The sequence below is a fragment of the Stegodyphus dumicola genome, chromosome 10 (genome assembly GCF_044657685.1).
Source record: "Stegodyphus dumicola isolate Sdum_Otavi_A_Nest chromosome 10, ASM4465768v1".
Classification (NCBI taxonomy): domain Eukaryota; kingdom Metazoa; phylum Arthropoda; class Arachnida; order Araneae; family Eresidae; genus Stegodyphus; species Stegodyphus dumicola.
Window position 1 is genome coordinate 85234551 of NC_140777.1, and position 12339 is coordinate 85246889.

The 12339-nt window shown below is 31.8% G+C and overlaps 1 protein-coding gene across 1 annotated transcript in view; it reads right to left on the reverse strand.

The window, feature by feature from the left end:
• LOC118193456 (uncharacterized) overlaps nucleotides 1-10010 on the reverse strand; it is a 167056-nt gene extending 157046 nt beyond the window's left edge. Inside the window, exon 1 of the mRNA XM_085825202.1 lies at nucleotides 9151-10010. Within this exon, the coding sequence (XP_085681328.1) occupies nucleotides 9151-9223 (73 nt within the window). The 5' untranslated portion in view covers nucleotides 9224-10010. The remainder of the gene's footprint in view (nucleotides 1-9150) is intronic.
• Between the last annotated feature and the right edge of the window lie 2329 nt (nucleotides 10011-12339).

Here is a 12339-nt window from a genome sequence, read left to right on the forward strand (position 1 = left end):
ATAATTGTTACTAAATTTAAGTATGAAACACACACAAAAAATTTTTTACATGTTTTTTTAATTTATTTTACTACAGTTTCCTTTTGTAAAGCATAAGTGTCCCATCACTTTTGTGAGACACTGTATCTATTTTATTTTGAAATTAATAATCAGTAAGCTAAAAATACTAACATCTACGTGTTTTGAAAAGAACCTGCAATCCGATAGTTACATTCAATTACTGAAAGGATCAAAAAGAATTTAACCTAACAGCGCGTGCGAGGGGGTAGAAAACAGGCTTTTATAATTGCTACACGAAAAGTTAGTATCCCATTAATAACACATAATTAGCGAATACAGAAACGTTTTCTCCCATTTACATTATTAAAGGATGCGAGACAAATTCCTAACTGTTGCGTTAAAAAATAAATAAATAAATAAATAAATAAAATGAAACAAAGTTAAAAGGTCAGATTAGTCAAAATGGAATTCAAAGATTGCGGACAAAACGGTGCAATCGTACGGGCCTGTTCCTGCATGTCCAGGATGACGCATTTAACTGTCACCACTTCTCGCTCAGAAACAACCATGCGCGTCAGTGAATCGTCTGTCATTACGCAACCGGTTCGTTTTCAATCATGGCGATAAAAGTAAATAACTTCTTATGCCTTTGTTACTCTCTTAATTCCAAATTGGAGGTTCAAGATATTGCTCTTTTTAGTACATACTACGCTACCCATGCTCTACAATAAAAATAAAATAAAATAATAATAATAAAAAAAAGACTATTCATGTAACTAATTTGTTAGACGGTTTGAAAGAATTAGCATTCTTCTGTCAGGAATTTGGTTGCATGTCACGAAACGAATAGTTCTGGAATTTCCCCCCCTTTTTTTTTGTTTTTTTGTTTGGGTTTGATTTAATGCTTTTACAGTAAACCACAAAAGTAGTTGCGTAGAACAGCAATTAATAGTTTAATAAATTAATCATCTGCATTTCTTTCGAAAAACTTTTCTGTTTTCATTGCGACATTATTTAGAGATAAATATATATTTTATAGTGTAATTAAGTTACCTTCCAAATGCTCTTCGGGATAATATATTCTCAAATTGTTGCTATTAAAAAAAACATAACATCTTGAATTTTTTTTTAAAATTTAATTAGTCTGTATCGGTTAACAATGAACTTAAACGCAGTAAACGTATGTCTTAGCGACTTAAACTAACTTATTTATTTCATTAATTTTTGATAAAGTAGTTTATTCGTATATGATCATATAAAAACGTCCTGTAATATATTTTGATTATAATTTTCTTCCTCTGAAATATTGTTTTCTGCCTTTAATACTTCCCACCTCAATAACAATATTTTTCTGCAAATATAACTTAAATTTATAATTTAAAAAAAGATTAATATTTGAAAGGTTTCAGATTTTAATGGCCACTTAGAAGAGTTTGTTAAGGGATTTTACGTTCTCGTTGAGCTCGCAGTCTACCAGTCTGCGTATAGCAGTATACGTCTAGAATTATAAATGCAGCCTTAAGTTTGGTATACATTTTCCTGTTTTCTCCAGTCTTTTCTCAGTTTATCATACCAATGTTCAATTTTCTTAATAAGATTGCTTTATAAAACACTTTTTCTGTCTTTTTACTTCCTTTCCTTGTACGAAGTAAAAAGGAAGTATTGTAATCGCGAAAAGTTTCAGGCAGCATATTTCAACGAAAATATCCATTTTGACTGCAATCGAATGCAATTTAACGATGTTTTTGCGTGATATCTGTACTTAAGGAAAGAATAAAATACTCTTTTCCTTCAAAAAAATTAAAATGAATTAGAGAATTTTTCGAGGCGTCTGTACGAATGTATGTACGTACGTACTTATCTCGCGTAACTCAAAATCGAGTAGCCTCAGAACATTGAAATTTCGTATATAGGACTGCTATAACATGTAGATGTGCACCTCGTATTTTGGTTGCAATCGGCCGCACCAAACGTATATAAATATATTTATATATATATCCACTCTGTTACCCGGCTCAGTGATCTCAGTTTCTTTACTCTTATATGTTTGTAAATTGCACATTTTTTGCTTTAAAAATGATTGAATTATGTTGTTTTTATCTTCCGGTTAAGGTTTTTATGCCTTAGTAAATCTGTATGCAATATTTTTAGAATTATCAATAATTTTAAAGTTGTTTAAGTGCCGCTAAGCCATTTTTTTTATGGCGGCCATTGCTTGTTTACATTTGAAACAGCAGAGTAGTGGATTTGTTGCCAATCTAGAGAAACGTAGCTTCGCAACAATAAAGATAACGCCTTCATTTATTATTGCGAATTAAATCATGCTTAATCCTTTCTGGAATTTTTTCGAGGAAATAAGTGTTTAAGATTTACTTCGTAATTTTTAATACAGATATTTTGGGTTTTTATATATTTTTGCCTTCTCGCGAAGGGAGAACTTAATTAATTGAATGAGAAATACTCAATCGTCTGTGAAAAACTGTTTCTTTTTTTGTTTTATTTGCTTATTTTTTTTATACATCATTCTAGCTTTATTATAGTATTTGAATAGAACATGTGGCAACGATTAGATAATTCTATTCTTTAAATGATATAAATTTTGTGCATTCTGAATTATAATATGAACGAAATATAATACTGTTAAGTGAATCTAGCGCCAGAGTGTCGCTATGGTAAACAAATACTAGAGTGAATTTTAAGGAATGCATTTATTCTATTGTGGTTTATGCGCTGTCAACGAAGTAGATATAATTCAATCCAATAAGTTTAAATGAAATGCAAGAAAAAATGCGTGTAATTTAATATTCCGTACAAGGAAGTCATGTGGTGTACACATCAGATTTTTTTTATTATCGTTTCGTGAGATTATTTTATTTATTAATTATCACGTTCTTGGAGTCTACGCCACATAAAGTTAGATTAAACAGCAAAATCTCAAAATATTTAAAGAGAGCATATCTTTAGAATTTCCGCTTGACAGTTTCGCGCTCTCGAGATAGAAATGTTTCATTCCGTACAATGTTTGCCACCGCAAGCTTTGAAATCCTCGAGTTTGTTAATCCAAAATTCATTTAAGTTTTACAAAATAGGAAATAGATAATAAAACAAATTCGAAACTCAAAATTCGGGATTCCAGGTGCCCGTGTTCGGGTGGAGGACTACGTTATTCAAAATCTGATTCCTGTAGGTACCGTTGTTTCTTCATAGAGCGAGAAAAATACATGCCTTCATGCAGATGCTTCATTATTTAATATCTTTAAATGCAATTAAGGGCGATATTTTTGGTGGCAACAATTTGGAAAGTGAACCAACAGATTTAAGTGTTTCGACCCGAAATGCCATTTCGAGATTATTAATATTCCATTAAAAATAAAATTAAATATAACGGTATTGGTGGTATTGGTTTATAATAAATGTTTTGAGAAACATATAAATATAGATGTATATTCAATGTTCGGACAAATATGCAAATCCTTATTACTTTTCCACCATTCATAAACAAAGAAACAGAAACATTCAATGTTTAACTCAGTTTATATTTTTTTGCAATCTTTTTCTATTTTCCGCTTTTACTAAATGCGCAAGGCAGGAAAGGAAAAACCGAATAGATTAACTAGAGTTAAAAATAACTGTAATTTCTGCGTCTCTTTCTGTTACATGACGCAATTCTCTCTTTTATGACGCATTTCCTAAAATGTCTTTCGCAAATCTTATCATACAAGTTAAAAAATATTGTTTCGTCCGTACATCTGTATACCCTTCTTAATCGAACTCGATCATTACAGTGCTATTGCCAATAGCTTATGGGTAGAGCAGTTTAGCTTTAAATTGTTGTGTACATAAAGCCGAGCATTTAATTTGACGCATTCAATGTAAAATATACTACATTCGGCACTGTCAGAACACATTTTTTTTTTTTTTTTTCTTTTTTTCGAATGGTGGGCACTATTTTGCCTACTTGACAGTGGCCACTCGAAGAGTCGCAAGTGGTGGCCATTTTACTGTGGAGGCACCTAATAGGCGGCCACCTCTACCTCCTATAAAGGGACAGACAATTACAACCATGCCTCCTTTGGGATTCGAACCCGGCCTTTCGGTATTGTAGTCGGCTTCCCTAACCACTTTTTCATACATAAAGTTCGTACTGTATCTGAATGCTGTAACGTATCTGTACATGTTTATATCTTTTATTTATGGTACCTAATTTATACTAAGGACCACGCGTACCTCAACGGCATGCTTCTTGTTAACTTTAACTATCATGATAACGTATATGTATGGGTGTATATATCAATATGAGTGAGAGTATGTATACTTTTATTTGTTTCGGAATATCTATGTATGTAAGTGTGTACTATATATCTGTATATGAGTTTGTATTTATATGTATATACATTTATTTTGATTGTACTCTTCTTCAAGTTCCTTGTATGCACATGTATATCTCTCTTTTGCATTTTATAAATGTCGTCTGCTCAGCAGGGGCTGAACAGGGCTGCGACCTGGTGGTTGACTCCCGCCGAGTTGGTAACCAATTCTGCATGGATATATCTATACCTGGGTCGGAAGCCAACTCAGTAGTTTACTTCCCTAACCACTATACCATTTGGGCGGCACGCATTTGCTAATTATTTAATAAATTCTCCAATCTAAATTAAAGTTGAAAAATAAAATCATTTGGCGTAATTAAAAAATTACGATTTTTATCTCATAACTTAAAAAGGTACGTATGCCAGTTTGATCTCTTCGGAAAGAGTTAACTGCAGTAATATTCTACCAAATAATTGGAATTACAGTACACTTTTTGCTGCCTTATATGAAGTAAAGGACGTATTGTAATGGCGAAAAATTTCGGGTATCATATCTCAACGAAAATATCGATTCTGTCCTCTCTCGAATCCATTTGAAAGATATTTGTGCGTGACATCTGTACGTACGGACAGATTAAAGGACTTCCCCCCCCCAAAACGGATTGTAAAATGGATTCAGGAGAGATTTTCTTTCGTGACGTCTGTACGTACGAACGTATGCATGTATCTCACATAACTCTAAACAGAGTAGCCCCAGAACATCGAAATTTTGCATATGGGACTGCTATAACGTGTAGTTGTGCTTCTCCCTTTTTGGTTGCAATCGTACCACACGTATATATAGAGAGAGAAACAAAAATTAAGGAATTTCGAACCCATTCTACACAAAGACCCAAAAAGAGTGAAATTCAGTATTAATAAATTTAAAAAAATCCAATAAATACAAAATGAGAATCAAATAAACATGAAATTAAAACCTAAAATAATAAATACCTCAAAAATATACCATGAGAATTAAAGAAATATTAAACTTAATCTATGGAAGCCACTTAAAAAATAGATTTAATATTTACAAGATCTTCTTAGTCATAGTTTTGAAGACTTACATAAAGGTCTTGTTTTTATTTCCAGGAAAAATACATGGCCCCCTTAAATTAACTTTAGTACATTTTGTATTAAATTTCGCATGAATTATCAATTTTCATGTCGAGCAGGAGGCGAGCTAACTGTCTCTTACCTGCTTTTCTGGATAATTCGTTCAGGAAATTATATTTTCTTCGCATGTTTATTTTTAATTAAATAAAGTGCTGGAAAAAACGCGAATACAGTCAAACTCACTATACGACCTTCTGCATATAACGAGTGAACATTTTGGTGCCGTCCGATTACCTGTATTCTCGTCCTATTTCAGTGTTTGTTATACAGCTGTATACTATCACTAAGAAACTGCATATAACTAATTTTATACGTATTTTAAATTGAATTTTTTGTATTTTTCACAACTTTTTTTCTGCAAGCATTAATTGAAAAATTATTAACCCTTAAACTCATCCATGTTTAGGATGTTAGGATCCATATTCTTCTATTCACGTTAGGTTAGAAGAAGACATTAACTTTTTAACTTTAAAACATTATCATCTTTTAACTTCCCCACTTTTCTTTGTATTTTAAACAAAGGTTATGCAAAGCAAGTTTTTGGAGAGTCAGGACACACTGTAAACATATCTTAAGACACCATAAAGTGGCCTAAGATATGCTGTGTGCATCCTGTTTCAGTAACTGCACATGATAAAAACTGCTATTAATCCTTTTTTCATATTTGAGAATTAATATTCACTTCTTTTGAAAACTGTGACAATGTTTTTTTTTTTTTTTAGTCCAAAGGGATTTGAATCCCGAAGGACTATTAGTTTCGTTTTGGCATTTTGCGTCGGACTCATAAATGTCGGTTCACTTTTCAAACTGTTGCCACAAAATGTTAGAGTCCTGCATTATATTTGAAGAAATTAAATAATGAAAAATCTGCATAAATGTATGTATATTTCTCGTATTGTGATAAAACAACGGTACATAGAGTCATCGAATTTTGAATAACGTAATCCTCCAACGAATATGAGCATGTGGAAGACCAAATTTGAAATTTGAAATTTGTTTTATGATCGATTTCCTATTTTTTAAAACTTTGACGAATTTTTGATTAACAAACTCAAGGATTTCAAAGCGAGCAATGGCAACGTTGTGCAGAAAAAACATTTTTATCTCCAGCGCGTGAGTCTCTGTATCGGAAATTCTAAAGATATGCTCGTTTTAAGACTATTAGGTAACACACAAAATGTTAAAAAACGCCCCTTTGGACGTAATTTAAAATCTGAAACATTTCAGATTTTTTTTTTTTTTTTTTTTTTTTCAGTCTAAAAGGGCTTTATCCCTGAGGGACTATTGTTTTCGTTTCGCGATTTTGCATCGAATCACTCAATTTCGTGGCACTCAATTTGTTTTTGTATCGAAACACCAATCAATTTGGTGGCAACAGTTTGAAAAGTGAATGTCCATTTCACTTTTCAAACTGTTGCCACCAAATATTATAGTTTCGTAATAGATGAGAAATGAGATAATGAGAAATCCTGAGAACTTTTCTTAATGAGTAATAATGAGAAACCTTCCTAAGAAGACCTGCCATTGTTCTAAACCATTTTGATCACCTTGACTATGAGTCATCGAAAAACCATTTGTTTCTGTTATCGTCTGAAACAGTTTTCCAACCGTTTTTGATTAACCGCCCCCTTTTTCTTCTTAATTCCCTTTCCTCAGCGCTAAATGCCTGTTACTGTTACAAAAATGGCATATTAGTTGTCTTTTGAATGCAATTTGTGAGTACTGACAGAAAATGCTTGCAAACTTTTTAATGTTTACTACTTTAGCATTTCATGAAATTATCAGATAATACCTGTCATGCAGTACAGAAACAGGCGTATTCTCTTCCCTGAGTTATTAACGCCTTTGGACTTCTTAAAGCATTTATAGTCCTACCAAATCACCAGCGGACGAGCGGTAAAAGCGACTGAACACTGGCAGTTCGATCAGGAAATCGAGTGGGCTGGCTGGTTGGGCGTGTTCGGGGTTTTCCCCGTGTGTAACGTAGATACCAGAAAGTTTCTCTTAAAAAGTCCTCCACAGGAAATTCCTCCCTTTCCGTTTGGATGTCACATTTGTGTTTATGTATTTAAAATATTAGAGTATTAGTTTATAATTTCTTTCCCTTAGAGTAGATAAATCAATCTGCATGTAACTTGGACCGCCATGAAAACTGGACTTAAATACGTAAAAGATCGCCTGACCTGATTTAGATGTATGGATGTTTTAAAGATGTAATATTTGTACAATCAAAAATAAATGCCTGAAGATTTGTTTCGAAGGTCTTTAGCAACCATATTCTTGAACTGTTTTCTTTTTGTCTATTTGTTTTGCAACGCTTCCTTGCTGATACTCGGACCTGAACATTTTCCTTGAATTCCCCGGCGTCCACTGGGGGCGTTAATGGCCATGTTGCGAAACAACGGTTTAAAACCGTAGGTGATCTGCTTGGGAAGTTTTCAATTTATATGTTAAGAAAATCTGAGGTGCACACCGGAAGGTATATATATACACTTTTGTTGCAATCGTATATATATACGATTGCAACAAAAAGGGAGGTTCATAACTAGATGTTATAGTAGTCCCATGTACCAAATTTTAACATTCTAAAGCTAAACATTCCTGATTTATCCAATATACGTACGTGCTCACATATGTCGGAAAAAATCATTTTAAATCTATTTTACAATCCGTTTTGGTCCGCACATAGAGACGTCAGCCAAAACAATAGTCAAAATAGATTCGGGAACGGTTAAAATGGGCATATCAGTCGAGATTTGATAACCGAAAATTTTCGTGATTACAATATTTCTTTTACTCGTGCAAGGAAGTAAAATGCAAAGCAAATGTTTTAAATTATTTAATGGAAAAAATTCCATCTGAAGTTTTAAGTTATAATATGCAGTTTTTAAAATGTGATTTTTTTATACCTACATTTTATCGTAGTAATAAAGCGGCGGTAACCATTCATTCTCAGCTATCAATTGAAATACTAGAAATCTTCATAGATAAACCATATTCACCCCAATATAATGTGATATTTTCACTTTAAAATGCATTTCTGATAATCACTTATCTTATATCATTAGCCAAATTTAAAAAAAAAATATTAAAATTATTCGTCATTTATCTTTTAAATTTCACGTTTATATAAGAGTCTAAAAGGAAAGCTTGTTATAAAATTTTAAAGCAAATTTAAGACATTGAGCCAAATAATAATAATAATACTTAAATAGAATTTTGAAAAGATTTCTGATTTTAAATTTGAGCTTTAAACTTTTAGAAAAACAAACTGATATCTATAAAATGCATTTGAGAAAATGTACGATGATATTAAACAATAATTTACAATAAATTCGTACAATTAATTCATTAGAATAATAAATTATTTCTTGAAATAAAGATTCAATACTTTTAGTTATGATTTTGCGAGATTAAGAAGGATTATTAATTACTTGCAAATATCTTTTTAATATTTAACACTTTTAATTGATAAATTCCAACTTCATATTATAAATAAAAGTGAAGAGAATGTTCGTTACAATTCCAGATTAACATTAGAAAAAATATAAGTATAACATAAAAACATAAATCAAATTTTACTAATCAAACTTGAAACATATTTTCCAACAGAGCTAAAACACAACTATTTTTTCAATCATTATGATTGTATGAGGGGTATAAAACAAAAAAAAAGTACCCTTACCTGTACAAACGATAGCACAGAACATCAGTAACCTTTGCCTAAGGAAATCGATTAAAAAATTTCGGAGCAGCATTTTCCTTCGTTCTGATCAAGTGGAAAATTTGCAAGTTCAAAATTACGTCAATTTCTTGTAGTTTTTTCTATGTTTCTTCCTTTCGGGTAGTATTTTAACTTTTTCAATTCGTCAAACAAAAATGGGAATATACGAGATAAAGAATAAACTGCTATGCAACAGATGTTATATGCTTAAAGCATCAGGACATATTTGTACCCATTTTACAATTTCATACTCTTAAATCCTCTTCTTCTATATTTTTTAATCGATGAAGCTATTCTTTAAAAATTGCACTTGTAGAATTACAGAATGTTTATTATTACTTACAATAAACTGCAATGTCAATGAAAATAAATCGGTTAAATTTATCAATATAAATATATCATTCTTTTTTAACAAAACCTCGAAATCAAATGTATTTATTTTCGAACAGCAAATATGCTTTTTTTGTTTCTGTCACAGAAGAAGAATAACTATATCGTCAAGTCATAACTTGGACACTTATGAAAGTGAATCCATTCGATTAAAGGCCAAGCAGAAGGAAGGATGCGTGGTAAGCAGACGATAATCCACGTGGTTATGAAGACCATCGAACGCCGGCAAAGAAAACTCGTCTGCTAACTTTCTCCTCCTCCTCCATCCAGCCTCTAAAAAATCGTTTCCGGCTGGTTGCCATGACAACTGAAAGTCCTAGTTCGGCCCACAGGTCAACGAGAAGATTAAAATGCAAGGGACTTTTTAGGGGATTTGTGAGGGGGGAGGGCAACGATAAGGGAGGTTTTCGAAATAACAAATAACAACAGAGTAACGCGGTAACAAAAAGAATAATAAATCTGTTTAGATTGAGATTTCATCGGTTTAGAGAAAACGCAACAGATGCCACAGATGGCATCTCGTAGCGCCATCTGTATGGAGTTATGGCAACTACGGGGATTTAAATTTTTCGACAGCATTGTAGAACTCAGACATATCAAAACTAAAAGCACGACCTGTTTAAAATATTCAGGGGGGGGGAAACTGAGTTGCCTTTTTAACTTCCTTGTACGAAGAAAAGGAAGTATCGTAATCGCGAAAAATTTCGGTTATTAAATTTTAACAGAAATATCTATATTTTTCAGTGGAAATATCCATTCAACGGAACTATCTAGTTAAGGGGAAAAAAATCCATTAAGGAAGCATTGTAATCGCGAAAAATTTCGGTTATTAGATTTTACAGCCGAAATAATCCCTTTCCATCCATTTCAAAGAAAATATTTACTCTGCACATACGTTCGTAAGTACAAATGTTAAGGAAAAATTCATTTTGAATCAACTTTACAGTCCGTTTCTGTCCGTACGCAGAAGTAAACGTACGTGTCCGCAGAAGTGACGGAAAAAAATAAATAAATAAAAGAGTAGCCGAAACGGATTCGTTCAATATCCATTTTCACAGTTTCCAAATCCATTTTCAATTTTTTTTTTGGGGGGGGGGAAGGTTGACGTTTGTACGTACGGTAAGAATAAAGGACTGTCTGTACGTTCGTACGCATACATATCTCATTATTCAAAAGCGATTAGCCTTGCCACAGAATACTGAAATTTTGCATGTGAGATTGCTATAACATCTAGCTGTGCCTCTCCCCCCCCTTTTTTTTTTCCAACTGGTAGTATCAACGATATATATATATATATATATATATTGTTTCAAAAGAATAAATTGAATTTAAATACAAATTTAATTAATTCTTTGCGTCATTGCTGCAAGGAATGAAATTTAAAATTTAACAAACATGTATATACATAAAAAAGCAAACTTAAAGTTAAAATAATTAAAAAAAATTTAAAGTTAAAATAGTTAAAAAAATGTGCAAACATATAAAAGATTTAATATTCGAACTAATCTACAATATCATTTAAATTCAGATAGCATAAGTAAATCAAGTGCAAATCTAAACCATGAAAATAAATTCACCAATTTAGCAAATTAAAATTAGTCTAAAATTTTTTTTTTAAATTTTAAAATTATTTTAACTTTAAATTTTCTTTTTTACGTATATACATGTTTGTTAATATATATATGTGATGTACCAGCTTTTGTCAGGAATAAATAGATCGTTGAAGAATCATAAATGTAGTCGTAGCTCAAATTATCAGACTATAAGTTTAAAAAACAGGATCCATTTATTATTGGTCAGGGGAAATAGTAGTTACAAATATCAGATATCCAGAGTAAATAAAAAGAATTACTAATAACTTTTTGTATGAAGTTTACTGCATCGTGACATTTAAGAAAAAGCCCCGATATTCTTTTTGCGAGTTCTTTTATAGCCTCTGGAAAGGCGGAGCTTCCAAGAAATGACGTCAGCCAATCCATTTCGCTTTAAAATATTTCGAGAACATTCTATAATTGTACGTGTACAAAAGGCGGGAAAAACAACTTGACTACGGGGCTGTGGATTTAATTCCACGTACTTTCAAATAAGAGAACGTCGCCATAAAAAATAAATAAATAAATAAATAAACATACAGTTAGAAATTTAAGTGTATTCTTGACTATGGAATTTTATTATTACATATATATATAGTATATATATCCGACTTAAAAGCCTTTACCTGGCCCCTTATTTTCGCAGTCGCTGTTGCTATCATATACTTTCCATCGCAGAACTGTTCTAAATGACGAAAATATTAATGTTTTGGCAATGTCAAGTTAGAAAAAAGTCTGATGTGTGCATCACATGACTTCCTTGTACGGAATATTAAATCATACGCATTTTTTCAAACCTTTCACTAATAAAATGATCATGTTTTTGCATGTATGCATTTATAAAATGATCATGTGATCTCTGCGATTGGGCTTTTGCAATCGTCTGATGTGTTTGTCCCGGCAGGCCTTGCGGTAAATGTTTATGTAAACAAATATTTAGAATTCGGAATGTAACGGATATTTTGGCTTACTAGGTTAGTTTATTCTTTATTCTTTTATTAGGATTACCTCATTAATTATACTTGTATTATATTTTAGTTTAATATCTCTATGTATGAGATGCACTGTGAATAAAAATTAATAAAACTTGGACAGCATGGCCTTCATGCGAGAATAACGTCTATTCTGCACTTTGATACAATATTTGAATTACTTTTGGTTTTACATT